The sequence below is a fragment of the Heterodontus francisci genome, chromosome 26 (assembly GCF_036365525.1).
Source record: "Heterodontus francisci isolate sHetFra1 chromosome 26, sHetFra1.hap1, whole genome shotgun sequence".
NCBI lineage: Eukaryota > Metazoa > Chordata > Chondrichthyes > Heterodontiformes > Heterodontidae > Heterodontus > Heterodontus francisci.
The window spans coordinates 54,170,420-54,195,688 of record NC_090396.1 but is presented as its reverse complement, the minus strand read 5'-3'; the positions used below and the strand labels follow the sequence as shown (position 1 = coordinate 54,195,688).

Sequence of the window (25,269 nt, the reverse complement as noted above, 5' to 3'; positions counted from 1 at the left end):
CTCGAACTGTTAAGAGCTTGGGATTAAATGGAGAGGGATAGACTTTCACCTTCATCACCTGATTGGCAATCTGGTGGAGCAGATTGTTCATCCACTGTAGAACCGACCCGATTTTTATTCTATTATTGAATAAAAAATTAGGGGAGGGGTTCGACAACAGGCAGGTGATCTGGTCTGACAGATTACCACCTAGCTGGTGAAGATGAACATTTACCCTATTAGTCAGAGCTGCTTCACCTCATAAGACTGGCAGAGTAGGTGCTGTGCCCGTTCAACTCCCTTATATTTATCCCGACAATAATTCCATGGTCAAGCCGCTCTGTTCCTGCCTGCACTGGAGAGCCTGTCTGGGGGGAGGCCAGAAACCTCTTGTTGCTGCAGTATCCACTGCCTGTAGTAGCTTAAATGTAGCTGCGGTTTTCCAGATATCCAGCAATTAGATACTGATTGAAAAGTCATTCAAGGGTGGTGGTGTTTAAGAGCACATCAATCAGTTTGCAATCAATTGTATTAACTGAGGGAGGAGCCTAAAGTTTAAAAGCCCTTCCTTCAGCCTTAGTGACACTCAATTTCAGAAACATGCTAGTGTTGCTATTGCCCAGCGTTGCTATGGCAGTAATGATTGCAAATGTGATAGCTGAAATCATTGCTAGCTTATTATAGTAGCTCCACCCATATATGGATTGAAAGTGATGCTGGAAAATGGATATGGATATAAAAATGAGTGGAAATGTGATGGAATGGGTCCCAGTTGAATTTCCCACCCTGGATCCGCCATTGAAGTAAGGCACAGACAATGAAAAATCCTTTCTGTTATTTTTCACAGGCACGCTATTTCTTCCACCCAATATTTTCTCCACTTGCTAGTCTCCTTGAATCACGCATCACCTATGGCCATTAGACCAGATGTGCAGTATTTTCCCTGAACTCTTGATTCATCTGTTGAGAGATGTTTTGGCATGGCAGAGTGAGAGTACTTCCCCTGATCTTCTTGTGGAGATGCGAAAAATTTTGCTCTCATATCAGCAAAACTGAAATCCTACCATTTTGGGGCATGAAAACATTTCTCTATGGAATACCCTTAACTGTTAAGGCGCTTATTCATATAAGAGGCTTGAAAGGAAGTAGAAGAGAACCAGAAAAGCATGAGGTATTGAAGAGTCAATGTGAAATAGAGTAGTTAACAGTTCTATAGAGTAAATGGTCTGGGAGGTTATTTTTGACTGCAGATTGGACCTTGTCTACAGGTTTAATCATTTTTGAATTGATTTTCCATATAGGAAAATAGCTACAATAAGAACATTTGTTCGAACAATAAGTTCACTGACATAGAACTAGACTCTCATTGACTGCCTATGTTTTTCATGGTTTTTTTTGTTTTATCGTGGCAGAAAAGATGGAGATTTCTCCTGTATGTTACTTGCTGCTGAATCCTGAACCTGTGCCCTGCAGTTTTTTGGTTATACTTATCAACGTGCAGTTTCGATATTTCATATTTGTTTCCACAGGGGCAGTGCAAATTTCAACACCGACAGAGTTGCAAGGATTCATTGGAGACCTGCCTGGATTGGTTTCGTCATGGGAAATGCAAAAACCTTAAGTGTCCCAGGAAGCATTTAAATCATGAGGTCATTAAAAAAAGAAACTTTCCATCTTCCCCCTCCTCCCTGGATTTTCGCCATTATTCTTTGTTACTTTTCTCCTTACTTAGCCTATGAGGGGCTTGCTGCTCTCTGAGATCATCTAACTCAGGGGAACAGTTGGCATTTGAAAGGAAAAATTTTAATATTTCGGGTCGGACACTTCATCAGAATTGCCCAATGTCCTAGCCAAACATGTAAATAGATGCATCCAACATTTTATGTTCTCTTGCGGATTTCGGGTCATATTTAAAGGAATTTTGTTACTGCCCCCCAAACCCCCTCAACACCAGAAATTGCAGCCAGCTTTTGAAATTATTCTTATGAGATAGCTTGAAAATGACTTTAAGAGTTGCCTTTAGGGGAGATCAAGGCTGTTATCATGACCCTATGATGTGGGATCTGTTTGCAGTGTAGCTTACATTATATTATCCATTTTCAGATCATCTGCTTGTCACCTAACTTCTTTGAGTACATTTTGAGACTTGTGGTCATGCCCACAAAGTGATAATATTTTCTGTGAATGTATTGGCCTCTTTCAAATGGAAGATCTGACTGTCTGAGTTATGAACCTCACTCAAGCTGGCACCAATGCTGCTTCAGAGCTGACACAACATACTCAGTCAAGCATGTTCTGAGGGTAATGGTAATATCTGGGTATAATGGTTATGCATGCATTGAGGATCTAGTGAAATGCAACAAAAGTATTTTAGCAGAGGCTCTGAAACATATTTATATGTACACATCTTCAACTGGCTATTGATCCATTGCTGCATGGTTCACGTAACGATTCTACCCAGAATAAATATCTATTCTCATCTGCACTCTTCTTGTGTACAGAAGAGTTCATTCCCATCACCTTCGATTGGAAGAAATATTTACAATTATATAATTATTTGATGACTTGAAACAACGCATGAATTTCTTTAATGTGTTTTTTTTTTACTTTTTAAGTAAACTGTATAGAAAGGAGTAAATGGAGGATAATTTCATTCCACCTATGTTAATGTAAAAATAACCACCTTGCCCTTTGCTGCTTATACTGTTAGAAATTACCAAAAAAAACACATTTGCTCCCAGAGTTCAGTAGCAAAGAACAAGAAAGTCATTCATTTTTATCAGTTGTTCTGTCTGAAACCTAAATGGATGTTGGTTGTCTAAAAAGATTTTAAAAGGCTGTAATATAGGAGTTGCTAATTCTGTTTCTAGGTAATGCTGGTGTATTTTCTGTGTACAGCAGAGAAAGCTACAAATCACTGTACACAACTAAACTGCCCCATGTACCATGAGAAAGCCCGTCAGTTTATTGTGCTTGGAAGTGTTCCACCAGACCCAGGTATGATTGTAAATGAACTTATTCTCACTTCTATACCAGACTGTCTGGATAGGACTAACTTTTCTCATATAGATTAACTCTATCTCTGAATTATGTATTCTATTTAACAGTCAAACATCATGTAAGGACATGATGAATTGGAATCTGAGACTAAACCATCAACAAGACTACATTTAAAGAACAAAAAAGATAGAAATTACTGTTGGCAATATTCACAGATTAATAATTAACACAATAGAATGACATTCCTCTATCTGTTACTTTAACTGAGGCATTAAGTCAATTAAAACAAATAGATAAATGCATCATTTAAAACAGTGAACAGAGGTAGTTGTGTCATGGTCAGTTATTTAGAGGGATTGTGTGGGCTCTTATGTATAAATCTTTGTGAAACACTCAAAGTGGAATTACAATATGTTTTTCTTCCTAGTTCCAATGGTACCTGCAGTCAGGAGGTAAGACAGTTTTAATATTTGCTGTTATCAGTGTGTTGTGTTCACCTGCCAGCAATGCTGACAGTAATTTCTAGACTATAAAGTCCTCATTTCCTAATATCAGCGAGCACCTGAGATATGAATGACTGGTGGATGCCAACTAAATTGTTAGTAGATATCCGTCAGGAACCAGAGGCAAAGTGGCTGATGCTGGTGCAAAGCTTGAATTCATAGGCAGAGCATGATTTCTGACAAAAATAGAGTTCAGATTCCTCGAGACCTTATGATATCATCCTTGAATTGCCAGATTATCAAACCAGTGTCTCAAGACCACCTAACTGCCTGTATGGAACAGATATTTTTGGAATATAACAGGTCACTTATTCGATAATCCCTACTTTGTACTACCGCCTGTTGAATTTCTACCCCTTTGTGTGAATAATCATCTGACATTAGTCCTAAAGTTACCGTTTGCAAGTTTGGGCCTTTGGCTCATATTTCTACTCTCACAATTTATTCCATAATAATATTTGACCTTATCCATTCCCTTAACTATTTTATATATCTCTATACGATAACCTCTTAAATGCCTCCTTTCCAGGCTGAAAAGGTCAGGTTTCTACGATCTTTCCTCATAAACAGACTTGTCAGGCTAAGGATCAGCCTTGTGGCTGTTCTCTACACTAACTCCAGTATTCCCCTCTACATGAATTCCTGTACCTTCTCCAAATCCAGAACTGCCATTGGAAAGCCCATGTGGTGGATTATTGCATAATGAAAGCATTGTGAAAGTTTCCTAGGTAGTGTGCATTAACGTACACGATCAAGTGATTGGCTTTACACAGTAACTGGATGTTTACTGAATGAAAGCATCTCCTATTGATGAAATTGGGGAAGTTGTCATGTAGGGCTTTCAGTGACACATGTTGCATCAATTGCTTTTGATACGTATGGGGCCCCTGCCGATCAGTAGAATTGGACTATTTCCTTTCTTCATTTCGCAGGATCCATGGAAAACGCCAATTTTAGTAGAACATCAATGACTTTATTTATACAATGGTGTCCTGTTGTCTGTCTAAATTGACAGTGGTAACTCAGGGCTGCCTAAAGGGAGTCAGTGGCAAAGATGTTCATTTTCACTGCTAAACATCTTGGAATGCTTTACTATGTTAAAAGTGCTATATAAATGTAAGTTGTTGTTGTTGCTACAGTCAGTGCTGTTCTCTTGGTGGAAGTGGCTGCAGGTATTCACCCAACAACTGGCAAAACATCCCATTAGCCTCGGGGAAGGGTAGCGTTCTGAGGCACTAAAAGGCAGAGACATCTAAAACCTTCTCCGTCAGTACGCCCTGTGAAGTGGCAATCTATGTGTTGTAAACAAACATCTTCTATATTGTCTCACTGTAAGTTTCTCCAGTCTAGCTTCTGCCATTTCTTCCTTTACCCCTTCACAGCAGAGAAAGAGAGGGATTGCCATTGGGAAAAAAATAATTTTCTTCTATACTCACCATAACTGTCAGGAGAAGTCTTTGGGAAAACCCCAGCACTGTAGTGATCATGTTACTAGTTAGTAGTCTTGAGGCCTTGATTAATGATCTGGAGACATGTGTTCAAATCCCACCACAACAGCTGGGGAATTTAAATTCAATTACTCAAATAAAAGCTGGAATTAAAAAAGAAAAGCTTGTATCAGTAATAACCATGCAACAACCAGATTATTGGGAAAGACCCACCTGGTTCACTAAGGTCCTTTAGGGAAGGAAATACATCGTTTTTACCCAGTCTGGCTTTTAACACTGTCCTGCTCATCCCACCACCTATATATGGTGACAGCATTTTTAGAGGTCAGGTTTGGGATGGTATTTGGGGTATATTGCATGGAGGCCTAGGCCACATCCCACCGGCTCTCATTTACATGTGGTGGAGAAGGCTATGAGTAAAGGTCTGCTCAGGTCAGGGGAGAAAACCCGACCTGAACCCAACAGACACATCAGACCCGAGCCTGACCCGGCCCGGGGCCCTCCACTTTTTCCCCACTCCCAACCCGACCCAAGCCCGACCCAACCCTGACCCGACCACCGGAATGTTCCCTTTACCTACCTTGCGACTCCCAATCTTCAGGAAGCTGCAGCATGAGCATGAAGAGGTCACTGCGCAAACTCTGAGTTTCCCTCTTTGACGCCCTGGACTCACAGCTCAGGTAGGTTTTATACTTCTAACATTTCTTACTGTATGTGTCCAGCCCGACCTGGACCCAGCCCGAGCCGGACCCGTCCCAATCTGACTGGAGCCCAAAAGCCAGACCCGGAAGAGTGCCTTGACCCGAACCCGACACATGTCGTCGGGTCCCGTCAGGTTCAGGTCCGGTAGCAGGCCTTTAACTCTGAGTGGGTCATGCTGCAGACTGGTGGGTTTTAAGGAGAATAGATTTGGCACAACTTGTTCGGGTCGGTACTATGGTAGTCAGCTATATTGCCCCATTTTACTGTTTTTGTACCCCAACACTGACCAAAAACAAGCAGTGAAAAAATGGAAAAAGTGGCCCAATAGGTTCCTACAAAATAAGTATGTTCCATTTTTTACCTGTTAAATCACCTGTTTAGTATACTTTTTGTACTAGAGAAAAAATGGTGAACTTTGTACGACTTGAAGAGCCACGGGTGCAAAATTTTATCAAGAGTGGAAATCAGTTTGTGAAGAAGGTTCTGCCATTCATTGTAAGTTCTGTGCAAGAGGGAAAGCTTACCCATGAGAGAGGAAGAGCCTACTTCAAAGAGGTATTCTTTTTAACTTGTACATTTGCTATAAATGCTTCCTTTTTTTGTTAAAATCTTTTGAGGACTTGGGTTTTAAAACTGAAAAGGGTTCTATCAGTGCTGGAACTTTGTGCTTTTTTAAAAAAAGAGGTCATCAGAAGGTCTTTTGGACTGAGCTTGGTTTGAAAACAAACAATTACTGAAAGAATCAAGGAGTGCTAAAAACAAGTCCTTGCTGGAAGGCACCTGTCTTCAGATAATTACTCAGCCGTGGTTTTTTCAACTTGGAAAAGATGTTTACAAAGAAATGACAGGTCAAGATTTATAGGGGTCAGGAGGCTTGACTCTTGTGACTCTTGGTTTCGCTTTGGAATGAGTTAGTGATATGGACAGTATTGAAAAGACAGTTGGAAAAAACTTGCCAAGGGAGCAAATCCCAACTCAGCTTGTTCCATATCTTTAAAAAAGCCTGCCAACTTTTCCATCTCGTTAAAAAGCCCTGAGAAGCAAGTGTAAGAAATGGCCTGAAATCCCTGTTGCTGCACTTTTCCTGGAAAGCCTGCCCAAACTGATCTTCAACATCGCCTGACAAGAACTATTCAAGGAAGATCCCAGTGACAGCTGTCTATGCATAATTGGGACGCCAAACCAAAACAAAGGGTATCTGACATCTTTCCATATCTTCTCTTTTTTCTTCAAGAATTAGCAAGTATTTGGCCAAAGTATTCTTTTTGTCTGTTTTTTTGTCATAGAGCTCTAAAGAGTAAATCTCTATTTTTTCGGTTAACTGGTGTCTGAGTGTGTGTGAGGGGCTAAGGTAAAAAGGAACTTTTTATATTTCGATCTGTGTGTTTATGCTTTGCATCGTTACTGGTTAAGACCTGTTTTATAATAAACTGATAATTTTGTTGTTTATTAAAGAAACCTGTTTGGTGTATTTTATTCTGGGATAAAAATAGAGTCTATGTTTGACTGTTTCGGTAACTGGGAAAAAAATTAAATATATGTTGTGACCTGTGGAGAAGTGGAACTACAAAAACAGTGCCTTGGTCGTAAACATAAATCTTGGAAAGTTAATAATTCAGTTTTCCCTCTGAATATAAAACGTTCTGTTAAATTGATAACTTGCTTTAACTTATTTTGAAATATTTGTAATTGATATACAGCTCGGAGGTTCTGCCACCATTCACCTGATTTTGTGACGTTAAATGAGTGGGTAGATAGGGGCAGGGATCCATTACACCAGATTCCCAACCACTTAGGCACCATATGAACCACCATCTGCAGCACACTGTCTGTCACTGCCCTCTTCCTATAAACTCAAGCACCGGGAGAGCTGAATCTGCAGGTTCTTCAGCTGAGGACAACATCTCTTCACCCTCCAATCAGCAACATCTTCTTCCTTATGTTCCACCCCAGCTGCATCTGCTCACTCATGCTCTGTGTTTCACTCTCGTCTCGCTGAGAAAGATGATAATATCATCACAAACCTGCAGCTCTCTACTTCCCCATCTCCAACTCCCTCTATGGCTTCATTCCATAGGATCCAAATGCTTTCTCTCCATAAGGGTCAGAAGGATGGGAAGTAGATTTGAAGAACGGCAGCGGCTTAAAGGAGCCATAACAGTTAAAATTATTCTGGAAGCACAACTGAATATTTGACACTAAAGAACCTCAGTCAAATCTATAGAAGGGCTGAGGGTCCCCAGGTTCAATTAAGAATCTGCAGAAGTGCGTCTGCAAGAATTTCGGGAGATCTGGGAGGGAATGTTTGATATAGAGCAACACAGCTCCAAGGAGAGCAGCATTAGCAGTAGTTTCTGAGTCTACCACCAGTTGCTCATCTCTCTGTGCTGTCATGTGTGCCATATTCTGCCAAAAGCAAGAATCATCTTTCTCTCCACCATGCAATGCATTTAAACCCATATCCTGCCAACCTTGCAAACTCTCTATAGTAACAAATTTTCAGTTATAAGTCCAAACAGTTTTAGCTGTAATGGTCTCATTAAGCAGCTAAGTGCCATTTAAACTAACAGCAACTCACTACCTCCCATCCCACAAATGGTGAGATCTAACGATTGCAGTTTTCATGCATGAATAATGGCAACTGGGCATGGTACCAGCAGGGGGAGGGGCAGGTTAAGGAAAAACTGCTGGAATTATTCACTAACAACCAATAAAATAATTTGCCAAGTGTTTTTTTAAATTTATTTCCCATCTCTAATTGTCTTGAGATGGTCATTATGGGCCTTCTCCTGAAGTCCTTATGGTGCTCCCTTAATGGTGTTAGGTAGGGATTTTCAGCATGTAACCCAGTGACAGTAATTGAGTGTCAGCTTATACCTGGAAAGGATCCTGAAAGTGATGGTCTTCCCAGGAAATTGCTGCTCTTGTCCTTCTTGGTAGCAGAGGAGGTGATTTGAAGTAATCTTGGTGAGATGCTACAGTGCATTTTGTACCATAGTCTACCATTATTGGACAGGTGGATATTGAGTCAAGTAGCAGGGACACTGATCAAGAAAATTTTTCTTTCCTGAATGATAATGATTTTCTTATGTGATGCCCCAGCTGATTCTATCCAGGAGTGTGGTGGGTGTTCCATCACACTCCTGACCTGAGCCTTGTAAATGGTGGAGAGGCTGTGAAAGGCAGGAGGTGAATCACTATTCACAATGTACCCACATTCTGCTCTTCTCGATCACTGTTGATATGTCTGGACCAATTAGGCTTCTGCTTAACGGTGACCCCCAAAATGTTGATGATGGGGAAGCCAGCTATGGTGATGCCTTTGAAAGTGACGGGATTTAACTTGGCTTTCATCTGTTTACAATGGTCATTACTTGGCACTTATATGGTGCAAATGTTACATGTGACTTGTCAGCCCAAGCCCGGATGTTATCCAGGTCCTGCTGTAAACTGGCATAGGATGTTTAATTTCAAATAAGTTATGAATGGAGCTGGACATTATAGAATTGTCAGCGAACAGCAATATTTAGGCTTTATGATGGAGGGAATGTAATTTTCTTCCTCTCTTCACTTTACCTCGTCAATATCCCCGCCCCCACTCTCCCTTTGTGTTATGTCAGTTCCATGTGCTGACACTGAAGCTGAGAAACGGCTGCTTTTCCTGTGCCTCAGTGCAGACCCTTGGGATGTTTTTTCTTTGTTAAAGGTGCTGTGCCATATAAATGCAAGTTGTTGTTATGCTGATGAAGCTGCAGATGGTTGGGTCCAGAATATTTCCCTCAGCGACTCCTGCAATGACGTCCTGAGTCTGCAATGAGCGGCCTTCAACAATAAGTGACACATTCCTTTGTTTCAAGTGTGGTTCCAGCCACTGGAGAGTTTTTCCTTTGACACCCACTGACATCAGTTTTGCTAGGATGTCTTGGTGCCACACTCGATTGCCGATTGCTGCCTTGATGTTGAGAGCTGCTCCTGTTAACTCTCCTGTGGCATTCAACTCTTGGGCTGAATTTTACCAGCCCTCCGATGTCAGGGGTCGTGGTGGGAGGGCCAGGAAAATTCTTCCGGGAGAGGCCCACGTTGGCTCCCGACACCAGGAAGGCCCCGTCATATTTTACCGGTGGCATTGAGGCCTCGGTGCGGACCCCTGCTGCTCTGCGGTGGAGCCTTGATCTGAATATGCAAATGAGATTACAATTAAAGAATAACGACTTACCTGGTAGTGACGGCCGTCCCATGCTGATATTTCATCCACCAGCTGGAACTCCCACGCCTTTGGATCTCCATTTGGAGATCCATGGCATGACACTGGTGGGGAGGGGGAAGGGGTGAAATTTCCAGGGCAGGGCGGAGCGGGGAAAACTGTTTCAATTGGCGGAGGGGATGGTGGGAAGAGGTTGAAGAGCAAAGATTATAAAGTTTGGGGGTGAAAGGTCGGGACTAGCAAAAATGTTTTTTCGGGGTGGGGTGGGGGAGAGGGAAATAAATATCTTGTTTGATCATTGTGGGGGCGAAAGAGGGGCTTTGATATTTAATTGACTGTTTTTATTTAAATAAAAAGTGCTGTTGTCTTTAAAAATTTAAATTAGAAGTCAGGGCTGCGTGGTGGCACCGGACACCATTGCCAGGGACGGAGCGCACTGGTCCTCTACAACATCAGGGGAGGCCGTTCCACCCCCTCCATTTAAATGAGCCTCCATGTGAAATATCGCCAGGGCTCAGCGCAGGACAAGTCTAGAGTGCACCACGCCTTCTTTCAAGTTCCCTGAGAACGCCGGAAAGCTTATAAAGTTCAGGCCCTAGTGTCCGTGTCTGGATCAAGGTTGTATCACGAGCTGAAATCAAGTCGTTTGTTGGAACCTGAACTGAGAGTCAAGGCGGAATTTTACCACTTCTGAAATTTCCCTGCCATCGGCACCAAAAGCAGGTCCCAACCCATCTGGTGTCCACTGGCCGCACAGCGTCGCAACCTTCCAGGAGATGGCCAATGAAGATGCTGCCTCCACATTCATCGACCAATTAAGGACAGTGGATGGGTGCCTGAGGCAGGACGCCCAATCAGAGAGCCCGTAGCTGTGGACGGCTGGCAGCCCCACTGGGAGAGCTGGGTGCTGCTGGTGCATATTAGGGACAGCAATGGTGCCTCAAGATGGAGGTGCTCTCTGAAGACTTTTGTAAATTTAAACATAAAGAATGGCGTGCAGGTAATTTCCAGGTTTCAGCCTCATTGGGAGGCCTGTCTAACACCAGGCAGGTCTCGGCCGCAGCAGCTCGTCCCTAAAGTGGCCTAATTGTCTAGTTGTTTTGGCTGGGCGGGTAGCCACTGCCACGCTGACCCTGCCTCCAGCAAGACTGCTCGAAGGCAGGAATGCATTGGGCAGCCGACCCAATGGCTATCTTCAAATTTAGCTCCCAGTCCCGCCTCCGAATCCGCCCTCAGTGAGCAGATCACTGGTGAGCAGGTGTCACTCTATGCTGTTATTAATGGCTCCTTTCATCATTTTACCACTGATTGAGAGGAGACTGATAGGACTGTATTTGGCTGGCTAGATGTATTCTGTTTTTTGTCGATGTGCCATATCAGGACAACTGTTTTGGGTCGATGCCAGTGAGCTGGAAAGGAACTTGCATTTAAAAAGTGTCTTTCACAACCTCCGGCTTCCCAAAATGCTTCTAGACCAGAAAGAGTTGTTCAGTAATGTTTATGCATCTCCAGAAAATGCCCTGCTGAAGATACACTTCTTTCTATGGAAACAATATCCTCTCTTACTCACTTTGTCACACCTCCATCACCTTTGATGTGCCTATACATTCTGCGTGCTGTTTACTGTGGTAATTTAATCTCCCAATCCGGGTTAAACCAGGACTCAGTTATTCCAAGTTCATTACACTTTTTCTTCAACACAAATGTTTCTAATTTCACAAACTTGTTTCATATCCTCCGAGCATTATTATAGAAAATATTTAGCTTTTCCCCTTTTTCATTATTCTTTTCTTTATTTTGTCCTCTCTTCATTTTTGTAACAAGTTAGGGTAGATTTTTAGTTCTCACAGCTACTATATGAACGACCTTCCCTCCATCATAAGGTCAGAAGTGGGAATACTGACTGATGATTGCACAGTGTTTAATTCTATTAGCAACTCCTCAGATAATGATACAGTCCATGCCCCCATTCAGCAAGACTTGAACAATATTCAGGTTTGGGCTGATAAGTGGCAAGTAACATTTGCGCCACAAAAATGCCAGGCAATGACCGTCTCCGACAAGAGAGAATCTAACCAACTCCCCTTGACATTCAATGACATTACCATCGCCCTACCATCAACATCCTGGGGGCTTACCATTAACCGGAAACTGAACTGGAGCAGCCACATTATTACTACTGAGGTGGGAAGAGTGCACTGTCTTTTCTAGTTCCACTTCTCCACAGGTCACAACATATATTTAAATGTTTACCTATTTACCTATATGGTCAATCATGGACTCTGCTCTTTATCCCAGAATAAAATACACCAACTAGGTTTTTTTAGTAAACAACAAAATTATCAGTTTATTAAAAAACAAGACTTAACCAGTAATGAAGCAAAGCATTAACACACAGATTGAAATATGAAAGTTTCTTTTTACCTTAGCCCCTCACAGACACGCACACTGGTTAACTGAAAAAAATAGAGATTTTCTCTTTAGAGTTCTGTTACAAAAAAAGGACAAAAAAGAATACTTTGGCCAAATACTTGCTAATTCTTGAAGAAAAAAGAGAAGATATGGAAATATGTCAGTTGTCCCTTTTTTGGTCTGGTCTCCCAAATACGTGTAGACGGCTGTCACTGGGATCTTCCTAGAACAGTTTTTTCAGGCAACATTGAAGATCAATTTGGCAAATTTTCCAAGCGAAATGCGATATCAGTTTCTCTGTTTCTTACACGTGATTCTCAAAGAGATGGAAAAACTGGCAGGCTTTTCAAAGAGATGGAAAAGGGTGCTGATGGTGACTGCTCACTTGGCTGGTTTTCTCCAACTCTCTTCAAAACACTTTATCTGAAGACAGGTGACTACCAGTAAATGTTGCTTATCTATCTTAGCAGGTGATCTCCAGTAAGGGTTCTTTATAAACTAAGCCCAAATGACCTTCTGATGACCTATTTAAAAAAAAACACAAAGTCCAGCATCAATGGAATCCTTTTCAGTTTTTAAACTCAAATCCTGAAAAACAATTAACAAAAAATGGAAGCACTTAACCATAACCCCTTGACATTCAATTTCATTACCATCACTGAATCTCCCACCTTCAACATCCTGGAGGTTACCATTAACCAGAAACTGAACTGGCATAGCCACATAAATACTGAGACTGAGCCACCATGAGCAGGTCAGAGGCTGGTAATTCTGCAGTGAATAACTTACCTCCTGACTCCCCAGAGCCTGTCCACCATGTACAAGGCACATGAAATAGTCCCCATTTGCCTGGATGGGTGCAACTCCAGCAACACTCTAGAAGCTCAACACCATTCAGGACAAAGCAGCCCATGGTTGATGAGCACCCCATCCACCAGCTTAAACATTCACTCCCTCCACACTGGCACACCGTGGTGGCAGTGTGTATCACTCATAAGATGCACTGTAGCAACTTGTCAAGGCTCCTACTACAGCGCCTTCCAAGCCCGTTACCACTACCACCTAAAAGGACAAGTACCACAGGCGCATGGGAACGCCACCACCTGCAAGTTCCCGTCCAAGTCACACACCATGCCAGCTTGGAAATATATCAAGTTCCTTTACTGTCACTGCGTCAAAATACTGGAACTCCCACCTTAACAACACTGTGGGTGTACCTCCACCACATGGACTGCAACGATACAAGAAGGCAGCTCGCCACCACCTTCTGAAGGGCAATTTGGGATGGGAAATAAATACTGGCCTGGCCAGTGGTGCTCACATCCCATGAATGAAGGAAAAAAAAAGCCCCGGCTGAGGTATCTTGCCTGCCATGTTTTGGAAAATCACTAATGTGTTTCCAATTCATACTTACTACTGGAGGGCAGGGTGCTTAATCGTGCATGAGGACTCTGAAAATCTACCTTATGGTCTTGATCCAATAGTCTAACCTGTCTTTTCTTTTTCAAATGCTGATATACCTGCTGCATATTTCTCACATTTTCTGCTTTTGTTTCACTCTAACTCATCTAGTTTGACTTTAATACCTATTCTTGAACAAGCACATCTATTTTGATAACTCAAATGTTATATGTTAAAATGCTTGTTTTTAAATTTTACAGATATTGCATACAATATTATTCTGGGGCAGCATTAATATTCCTATTATTGAACCGGAAGAAATTTTGGGACAAGCTGAAGTTCAGCTTTTCACTTCTGAGTATCCAGATGTATTTCAGAAATACAACACCCACCTCCCAGCACGTCCTCCTTACACTGTGCTACTTGATATGGTAAGTTCAATCAGTTAATCCTGAGAAGTGCAGTATGTGAGAGAACTGCTTTTGGTGTAGCTTCATTAAAAATTTATGGTAGGCTTCTGGCACTATTAGTATCCTTTATAGTGAATCCACCTTGCAGAAGTAGGAGGGTGGGCTTGTGGTGTTGAGGTTAAGGGAACAATCCAGTGCTGCTGCAATATCTGAAAGAGCCAAGCCAGCCATTTTGTGTATAGCGTACTGCAATGTCTGAGGTTGACGCTGCTTCAGGGCACGGGGACCCAGTTTTTGAACCTCCTGAGGCAAGAAGGTTCACAGATGGAGGATTATGGCCTTTTGGAAGGAAGTGATCCTTACTGAATATCATCTCCAGCAATTCCCCACCCCCCCCCCCACAAAAAGCTACTCAAAGTCAGAAATAACTGAGCCCTCCAAGGCTTTCAAGGTATCTGAAGGCAGTCAAGCCTTGTAGCATAATGGTTCGAAGTATATTTTCCAGTTTTAGCCACCATATCCTCACCGTATTGAACATGACTTGCAGCTTACCAGCAATGTGCACGATGTATACAATAATCTTTCCTACTCTGAAAATATTCATTTTTTTCACTGCTGAACATGTAAGGAAACTGTGGAAAGTTTAGATGTTGGATTTTTTATTGCCGGCAGCTGTTGTCACCCACATTAAGGGATGTCTTTAGAAAGCCGAATTGCAATCCATATCACAGAATCACAGAATTGTTACAGAACAGAAGGAGGCCATTCGGCCCATCATGTCTGCACCAGCTCTCCAAATGAGCAATTCACCTAATGCCGTCCCCACCTTCTCCCCATAACCCTGTACATTCTTCCTTTTCAGATAACAGTCTAATTCCCTTTTGAATGTCTCGATTGAACCTGCCTCCACCACACTCTCAGGCAGTGTATTTCAGATCCTAACCACTCGATGCATGAAGACATTTTCCCTCATGTCCCTTTTGCTTTTTTTGCCAATCACTTTAAATCTGTGCCCTCTCGTTCTCGATCCTTTCACGAGTGGGAACAGTTTCTCTCTATCTACTCTGTCCAGAACCCTCATGATTTTGAATATCTCTATCAAATCACCTCTCAGCCTTCTCTTCTCTAAGGAAAACTATCCTAACTTCTCCAAACTATCTTCATACCTGAAGTTCCTCATCCCTAGACCATTCTCATGAATCCTTTCTGTACCCTCTCCAATGCCTTCACATCTTTCGTAAAGTGCGACGCCCAGAACTGGACGCAATACTCCAGCTGAGGCCGAACTAGTATCTTATGCAAATTTTATCATAACTTCCTTGCTCTTGTATTCTATGCTCCTATTAATAAATTCCAGGATTAATCGCTCTCTGAACCTGTCCTGCCACCTTCAATGACTTATGCACAAAAACGCCCAGGTTCCTCTGCTTTTGCACCCTCTTTAGAGTTGTACCCTTTATGTTATATTGTCTCTCCATGTCCTTCCTACCAAAATGAATGATTGTCTCTGAACGGACAGGGGGCATTCTGAAGGGGGAGGGTGAACAGCCAGAGGTTGTGGTACACATCGGTACCAACGACATAGGCAGGAAGAGTGATGAGGTCCTGCAGGGGGAATTTAGGGAGTTAGGTAGAAAGTTAAAAGACAGGACCTCTAGGGTTGTAATCTCGGGATTACTCCCCGTGCCACATGCCAGTGAGGCTAGAAATAGGAAGATAGTGCAGCTAAACACGTGGCTGAACAGCTGGTGTAGAAGGGAGGGTTTCAGATATCTGGACCATTGGGATCTCTTCAGGGACAGATGGGACCTGTACAAGAAGGATGGGTTGCATCTAAACTGGAGGGGCACAAATATCCTGGCTGCGAGGTTTGCTAGCGTCACTCGGGAGGGTTTAAACTAGTGTGGCAGGGGGGTGGGAACCAGAGCAGTAGGACAGCAAGTGAAATAAATGAGGGGGAAACTAGTAAATAAGGCTAGTAAGACTAAGAGGAAGAGCAGGTAGGGAGATGTTGCGGAGCACAGCGGGACTGGTGGTCTGAAGTGCATTTGTTTCAATGCGAGAAGTATAACAGGTAAGGCAGATGAACTTAGAACTTGGATCATTACTTGGAACTATGATGTTGTTGCTATTACAGAGACTTGGTTGAGGGAAGGACAGGATTGGCAGCTAAATGTTCCAGGATTTAGAAGCTTCAGGCGGGATAGAGGGGGATGTAAAAGGGGTGGGGGAGTTGCGTTACTGGTTAAGGAGAATATCACAGCTGTACTGCGGGAGGACACCTCGGAGGGGTCATGCAGCGAGGCAATATGGGTGGAGCTCAGGAATAGGAAGGGTGCAGTCACGATGTTGGGGGTTTACTACAGGCCTCCCAACAGCCAGCGGGAGGTAGAGGAGCAGATATGTAGACAGATTTTGGAAAGGTGTAAAGGTAACAGGGTTGTAGTGGTGGGTGATTTTAACTTCCCCTATATTGACTGGGACTCACTTAGTGCTAGGGGCTTGGATGGGGCAGAATTTGTAAGGAGCATCCAGGAGGGCTACTTGAAACAATACGTAGATAGTCCAACTAGGGATGGGGCCGTACTGGACTTGGTATTGGGGAATGCGCCCGGCCAGGTGGTCGAAGTTTCAGTAGAGGAGCATTTCGGGAACAGTGACCATAATTCCATAAGTTTTAAGGTACTTGTTGATAAGGATAAGAGTAGTCCTCGGGTGAAGTGCTAAATTGGGGGAAGGCTAATTATAACAATATTAGGCAGGAACTGAAGAATTTAGATTGGGGGCAGCTGTTTGAGGGTAAATCAACATCTGACATGTGGGAGTCTTTCAAACGTCAGTTGATTAGAATCCAGGACCAGCATGTTCCGGTGAGGAAGAAAGATAAGTTTGGCAAGTTTCGGGAACCTTGGATAACGCGGGATATTGTGAGTCTCGTCAAAAAGAAAAAGGAAGCATTTGTAAGGGCTGGAAGGCTAGGAACAGACGAATCCCTTGAGGAATATAAAGACAGTAGGAAGGGACTTAAGCAAGGAGTTAGCAGGGCTAAAAGGGGTTATGAGAAGTCATTGGCAACCAGGATTAAGGAAAATCCCAAGGCTTTTAATACATATATAAAGAGCAAGAGGGTAACCAGGGAAAGGGTTGGCCCACTCAAGGACAGAGAAGGGAATCTATGTGTGGAGCCAGAGGAAATGGGCGAGGTACTAAATGAGTACTTTGCATCAGTATTCACCAAGGCGAAGGACTTGGTCGATGATGAGCCTAGGGAAGGGAGTGTAGATAGTCTCAGTCATCTCATTATCAAAAAGGAGGAGGTGTTGGGTGTCTTGCAAAGCATTAAGGTAGATAAATCCCCAGGGCCTGATGGGATCTACCCCAGAATACTGAGGGAGGCAAGGGAAGAAATTGCTGGGGCCTTGACAGAAATCTTTGCATCCTCATTGGCTACAGGTGAGGTCCCAGAGGACTGGAGAATAGCCAATGTTGTTCCTTTGTTTCAGAAGGATAGCAAGGATAATCCAGGAAATTATAGGCCGGTGAGCCTTACGTCAGTGGTAGGGAAATTATTAGAGAGGATTCTTCGGGACAGGATTTACTTCCATTTGGAAACAAATGGACTTATTAGCGAGAGGCAGCATGGTTTTGTGAAGGGGAGGTCGTGTCTCACTAATTTGATTGAGTTTTTTGAGGAAGTGACAAAGATGATTGATGAAGGAAGGGCAGTGGATGTTATCTATATGGACTTTAGTAAAGCCTTTGACAAGGTCCCTCATTGCAGACTGATACAAAAGGTGAAGTCGCATGGGATCAGAGGGGAGCTGGCAAGTTGGATACAGAACTGGCTCAGTCATAGGAGACAGATGGTAGCAGTGGAAGGGTGCTTTTCTGAATGGAGGGATGTGACTAGTGGTGTTCCGCAGGGATCAGTGCTGGGACCTTTGCTGTTTGTAGTATATATAAATAATTTGGAGGAAAATGTAGCTGGTCTGATTAGTAAGTTTGCGGACGACACAAAGGTTGGTGGAGTTGCGGATAATGATGAGGATTGTCAGAGGATACAGCAGGATATAGATCGGTTGGAGACTTGGGCGGAGAAATGGCAGATGGAGTTTAATCCGGACAAATGTGAGGTAATGCATTTTGGAAGGTCTAATGCAGGTGGGAAGTATACAGTAAATGGCAGAACCCTTAGCAGTATTGAGAGGCAGAGAGATCTGGGCATACAGGTCCACAGGTCACTGAAAGTGGCAACGCAGGTGAATAAGGTAGTCAAGAAGGCATACGGCATGCTTGCCTTCATTGGTCAGGGCATAGAGTATAAAAATTGGCAAGTCATGTTGCAGCTGTACAGAACCTTAGTTAGGCCACACTTAGAATATTGCGTGCAATTCTGGTCGCCACACTACCAGAAGGACGTGGAGGCTTTGGAGAGGGTACAGTGGAGGTTTACCAGGATGTTGCCTGGTCTGGAGGGCATTAGCTATGAGGAGAGGTTGGATAAACTGGGATTGTTTTCACTGGAACGACAGAGGTGGCGGGGTGACATGATAGAGGTTTATAAAGTTATGAGCGGCATGGACAGAGTGGATAGTCAGAAGCTTTTTCCCAGGGTGGAAGAGTCAGTTACTAGGGGACATAGGTTTAAGGTGAGAGGTGCAAAGTTTAGAGGGGACGTGCGAGGCAAGTTCTTTACACAGAGGGTGGTGAGTGCCTGGAACTTGTTGCCGGGGGAGGTGGTGGAAGCAGTTACCATAGAGACGTTTAAGAGGCATCTTGACAAATACATGAATAGGATGGGAATAGAGGGATACGGTCCCTGGAAGTGCAGAAGGTTTTAGTTTAGGCAGGCATCAAGATCGGCGCAGGCTTGGAGGGCCGAATGGCCTGTTCCTGCGCTGTACTGTTTTTTGTTCTTTGTTCTTTGTTCTTCACATTTCTCTGCATTGAACTTCATCTGCCATCTGTCAGGCTATTCCACCAACTTGTCCTTTTGAAGTACTACACTATCCTCCTCACAGTTCACAATTGTTCCAAGTTTCATATCATCCAGAAATTTTGAAATTGTGCCCTGTACACTAAGGTCTAGGTCATTAATATATATATCAGGAAAAGCAAGAGTCCTGACCCGTGGGGAACTCTGCTCCAAACCTTCCTCCAGCCTGAAGAACATCCATTAACCACTACTCTTTGTTTCCTGTTACTCAGCCAATTTCGTATCCATGTTGCTAATGTCTCTTTTATTCTATGATTTATAATTTTGCTCACAGGTCTGTTGTGGCACTGCATCAAATGCCTTTTTGAAGTCCTTGTAAACCACAGCAACATCATTGCCCACATCAACCATTTCTGTTACCTCTTCAAAAAACTCAAGCAAGTTCGTTAAACGTGATTTTCCCTTAACAAATCCATGTTGGCCTTCCTTAACTAACCTGCATTTGTCCATGTGACTATTAATTTGGTCCCAAATTATTGTTTTAGAAGTTTCCCCACCACCGAAGTTAAACTGACTGGCCTATAGTTGCTGGGCTTATCTCTACAGCCTTTTTTTGAACAAGGATGTACATTTGCAATTCTCCAGTCCTCTGCCACCACCCCTGAGACTAAGGAAGACTGGAAAATTATGGCCAGTGCCTCCACAATTTCCACTCTCACCTCCCTCAGTAACCTTGGATGTATCTCATCCAGCCTTGGTGTTTTGTCAACTTTAAGTATAGATGGCCTATCTAATACCTCCTCCTTATTAATTTTAAATCCTTCTTGTGTATTAATTACCTCCTCTTTCACTGTTGCCTGGGCAGCATCTTATTCCTTGGTAATGCAAAGTATTCATTTAATACCTTTGCTATTCCCCCTGCCTCCATTATGGCACACAGGGGTCTGGATTTTGTGCTGGAGGCGGAGCTCCCAGCACCTGACCAAAAAGGTGGGGGCAGCCCCGCTTCTCTCTTTTCGTGCCGCAACCCTGGAGCAATCCTCCCATCTTTTTAAATTAAAGAATCACGAGCCGGAAACCCTGTCCCTTTAAAGACGGGGATCTCACCTCCATGAGCTGCCGGCCAATCAGACAGCCAACAGCTCAGCAGTATAGGCAGCACCACCAGGAGCAGTGGCCACTGCTAGTGCAGCAGAGGCCTCAGACACAGGCCCAGCGCTGGAACCCCGGAAAAGAGGTAGGTGAGGTGGGGTGGCCAGGACCAGTCTGGAAGGTCCCGGCGAGGGGTGGCTACGGGGTGGTGGTGGTCAGGCAGTCCAGGGGATGGGGGTTCCCGGGGGGTAAAGTTGTTCCCGGTGGGGGCTCTCCATGGGCCACAAATTACCCATGAAGGAGGACCTGCCCCCCCCTCCCCCACACCCTTAGGGAGGGCGCCTCGTGTGGCAAGGTATCCTCCCCAGAGGGGTGCCTCTGCCACTGATAAGATCCCAGCGGCATGGGAAGAGGCCCTTAATTGGTCGTTAACAGGCCATTTAAGGGCCTCAATTGGATTCTGGGTGGAAAGGCCATTATTGGCCTAACCCGCCCCCGGGATAATCACTTGGTGACAGGGAGGCGTTGGACCATCTGTCCCGCCGCCCCTCCCACACCCATTGTTTTTCTCCATGCCCACCCCTCCCGGCCTCCAACCCCACCTCAGGGGGCCACACAAAATCAAGCCCAAAATGTCTTCACTCAGTTCTTTCTTATTATTGAATAGGTGGCCCACAACCAAAAACAAAAAGGTCATTGGTAAGATCCTTCAGAACCTCCGACATGACCTAAGACAGTCGTAACAAAAACTTCGGAGTACCTTTCGGCTGCTGACATCTAATTGTCGTTTAAACTTCTGGAGGAGTAAAAAAACTCAGGCTGGCTTTCAGATCTTCATTTGGCTCTGGGACGGCAGTGGAACTTCGGGTTGGTGGGGGCTTGGGGAAACCGCCTTTTCCTGGGTATCCCCCACTCTTGGGTGCTCAGGAAGCATTTCCATATCTCATGATTATTGCTTCAACTGGCCTACCTTCTGTACGCACAGGCCAGGCTCTGCTCCTGTAGCAAACCTCCGGGAATCTCAGACTGGTGACCCAGGGAATCAGGTCTCACCCCCTTGCACCTTCAGAATTCTCACTTCCCTGGGCACAAGGACCAAGAAAATTGCTTGTATTGTATTCGGTGCGACTACAACGCCACACCTAGCCCAACTACAAAGATTGCATCAGGAGGTTAGGGATGTTATGGTGGGGTTTCTTTTAAAGTGTTTTTTCCCAGCTGCGTTGTAGCCCAGCAGGCTGGGGTATGAACATGGTGCCACACACAGTAGCTGTAGTTTGGGTCTACACCTCACGCTATGCTGTTAATCTCAGCTCTGTGGCTGAGCAATCAAATGCTCATTAACACAGAGATGGATGGAAAATGGGAAGGAGAGTTGCCCTGAGTTGACTTTGTGCCCCATCCAGCAGGCAGTTTCAGAACATTGTTGCCAGAGGCAGGGGACCGATTCCCTACCCTTCTCCTCTTGCCTCGAGATGGTGTGCAGAAACTCAACCTGGGGAAAGGGAAAGAAACTGCATGAAAAACGATTAAATAAAATAACTTTTTTCTTCAATTATAAAGGAGGACTATTTTTCTCACAAGCTCTCAGAAAGGGGAATCCTGGGTACAGGATCTTTTCAAGAAGCTAAAAATCAATGAACTGTTCTAACAAATAGAAAATGCTGGTCAGTCAATAAATCAGTCAGCATCTGCAAGACAATATGGACTAATATTATGGGTGGACACCACTTGTCAGTACGTGCTTGTGTCAGCTTGGCTCAGATTATGGGTTCAAGCTGCAATCTAGTATTTGAACAAACAGTCTAGGCTGGCACTTCAATGTGATATGAGGAAAGCCTGCATAGTCAGATGTGCAGTCTTTCAGATAAGGCCTTAAACTGTCTGTCTGCTGTTCAGGTAGATGTAAAAAATCCTGTGCCACTACTTGAGGGACATTCTGCAGATATCATGACTAACAGTCATCCCTCAATCAACACCATCAAAGTAGATTAATTAATTGTTTATGTCACTCCTGTTTGTGGAACTGTGATGTATGGAAATTATCTTCGATGTTTGCCTACACAATAGTGACTGTACTCCAAAAGTAATTAGTTGATCGTGAAGTGCTTTAGGTTGAAAGGTGCTATACAAATGCAAATTGTTTCTTTTTTGATTGGCCTATGTTTGTTTTACAGGTTGTTAAAATTACAGGAACAAATAATGTTGATGGAGTTTTGGAGTGTCTGTTGGATCTGAGTGAACAAATGGTTGTGAAACTTACTAATGCTAATAGCAGCATATGTGGAAATGTCTTTGTATCAACAGTCATCAGCTATTGCTATTTTTGGGATGCCGGTGACGGAAAGCAGAAAACAGGCAATTATTTTGGTGCTTCAGTGTCGTGTAAAGGAAGGCAGCAGACAGAAATTATGATAGATATATTGTGCTCTCAAACATGGCACAGGAAAATTGGCCAGGCAGTATGTCTAGGCAACTGGTATAAAAACCAAGCTCTTTGGTTCCCTCCTGATGTGCACTCCATGGCTTATAAAATATCGTTCCCTGAAGAAAGCCCTTCTGAGCCAGGCACTACACCAATCAATCAACATGATCACACTGAGGTTGAATCAGGCGGTGAGGAGACCACCAGTCTGGAAAATAGCACAACTCTAATTCTTAGGCATGTATCCGCAAGTCCCAAAGCACCTTGTGAGAGATGCATCGAAATGTTCCCAAACTTAATTTATCATCCAAATCCAGAATATCATCAACATCCATATTGGGAACATGGGAACTGTGCTGAGTGTGAATCGTTAAGTCAGCTTCTGTGTGATAACCAGCAAATTGTCAAGAAACTAAGGTTTTCTGCACAAGGAACAAATCTACAGCCTTCACCTGAACAAATTATTCAACCTGATTTACTGATTCATAGAAAAGTGAGGAGACTTGAAGACAATCTCAGATCATTAGGGTTTACTGTGGGTGATCCTTTATCACTTTATGATCCATCTGGCTTAGTCAGTACTGCACCGGAGTGATCTCAACACTGAAAGCTTATTTTCAAATACGCTTGTTTGTGTAATTCAATGAATTGCTATATGATCAATTATAGTAGAGAAACTGGCCTTTTAAGTTTTAAATAGATGTGGTTAATAATACTCGATCCTCAGGCACCCCTTGCACACAGCATTGCTAGGATACAAATGGCAGAAAATATGTCGTATAGTTTACTTCCCTCAATTGCATGGCGTCATAATGTCTCTGCCCCCAAATATATCCTAATCAGTGGCAAAAGGAGTGAGGACTGATATTTCAGCTCCCAACTGCCAAAATGAGAGCGTTTTTGCACTGGGTGCAGGGGAGATTCTAGGTCCAAATTTCTAGAATTCAATGTTTCTTATTGTTCAAATGAAACTAAAATGTTTAACAGCAGCATCGCAATTAAACTTTTATAATATGGGTGTGAATAATTTCCCCCTGAATCTGGGACAAATATGAATTGAAATTACAATTACCTTCCTGGATGAATTCCAGGTCTCTACTCCTTTAGTGAGAATAATGCAAAGCAGAAAAGCTTTGCATATACAAGCTGTACTCTAGCAAAATTTTGCATAGTTTAAGTTTTGAAGAGCACTTGAATTTCAGTAAGCTTATTGTTCAAGTACAGATTCACTGCTTGTAACATTCTTTTACACCATCAAAGTAACAGATTGGCAATCAACTGCAACCAACAAACATTGGATATATTTTTCAAGTATGTTACTGTCATGGTCCTGTAGTTTTTTTTTTCTCCGGGGAATATGAGGTTTGCCTTTAAGGCTGGCAAAGGATCAGGACTGCTTTAAGAACTAGCAAGCCTCAGGAGTTGTAGGAAGGTGCACTTTCATTGCCTTGGATACAGCCATTCGGAGACTGCAATTCAAAAGGTGCATTCTCTTTACCAGGGATACAGCCACTGGGATCGAGCATCATGCAATACATTTGTTACGATTCAATTTTGAACTGGCTTTTCATTGAAGACAGTTTGTTCTAACACAGACTCAGACAGACAGCTGTGGTGCTAGCACCTGAAAAAGAGCTCTCAACCATTTAAACTGAAAGAAGAGAATTTTAGTCTGTTTAATTATTATTATCTCTCAAAATTCTAAAAAAAAAGTCAAGCCAAAACGGAGATCTCTGGTAATTTGAACTGAAGGAAGGGAAGTTAGACTGTGACAATCTTTTATCACTCAAAAACTCTAAAGTCCAATTGATTCTATTGAAAGTGTTCGCAAGTTGTTAATTGTTGAAATCCATCGCAGAAGAAGGAAGCATTACTTATTGCTGGAGTTAGCTTACTAACTGTTCTACTGTGGCAGGGCCTTTTTCTCCATCGGACGGCTGTGAGGACTTCAAGCAACATTGGACCGTAAATTTGCAAGGGCTCTTTTTTCTCTATTTAAAATGTTGTTTATATCTTCATCGTGTTTAAGAACTTAGTTTTTCTAATTAAACAGTTAATTTGTTGATTTAAAGACACCTGGTTTGGTTAGCCTCATTTGGGGTTAATACATGGTACAATTTGGCTGGGTCTTTCTTTAAGTTGGAAAGTTTTAAATGATATGTTAAGCGATCTGTGGAGCAACAGGATTGAATTATCAGTGCGTTCCTCCCACCACAATCAGAATTGTATATTTTGATTGGGGGCTTTGACAGGAGCGGTCAGTCACAACAGTTACCAAGAAATAAAACTCATCAACTATCCTGCAGACTGATGGAATATTGAGGAAACGAAGGAACTACAAGGAGTAGTGTTGTTAATAAGGAGAAATGATGAAAGACAAGTTCCAACAACTGATTGGTAGTTACTGGAAAACAATGTGCTTCTGGACAGTTAAACCACATCTGAAGCAAACAGGGCTGTGTGAAAATTGATATGTTTTGAACCTTTGAGACCATGGAACTGCCATGCCAAGAAGGACAATTGATCTAAGACAAAGGATATTGGTTACTGACAATATAACTTGTGAGCTATTTGCAATTCACCTTACTTTCACCTGTGACTTTTGCAGACTAGCTGCTTCAATTGTTACTGAGTCTTCATGCCTATTTAATAATAACCCTATCAAAATAGAACTTATTGATATAATATTTGGTTCTGTATATTTCTTCCTTTGAGAAAGTGCTTCATCCCCACCTGGTAACTGCTCATAGTGACATA

General features: G+C 43.0%; 1 protein-coding gene across 1 annotated transcript in view; it reads left to right on the top strand.

Annotated features, from left to right (window-relative positions):
• LOC137384364 (uncharacterized) overlaps positions 1–24,583 on the top strand; it is a 32,916-nt gene extending 8,333 nt beyond the window's left edge. The window contains exons 4-9 of the mRNA XM_068058297.1: positions 1,509–1,628; positions 2,850–2,976; positions 3,407–3,431; positions 6,031–6,187; positions 13,910–14,080; positions 22,265–24,583. Coding sequence (XP_067914398.1) covers positions 1,509–1,628; positions 2,850–2,976; positions 3,407–3,431; positions 6,031–6,187; positions 13,910–14,080; positions 22,265–23,107 — 1,443 coding nt within the window. The 3' untranslated portion in view covers positions 23,108–24,583. The remainder of the gene's footprint in view (positions 1–1,508; positions 1,629–2,849; positions 2,977–3,406; positions 3,432–6,030; positions 6,188–13,909; positions 14,081–22,264) is intronic.
• The last annotated feature ends 686 nt before the right edge of the window (positions 24,584–25,269 follow it).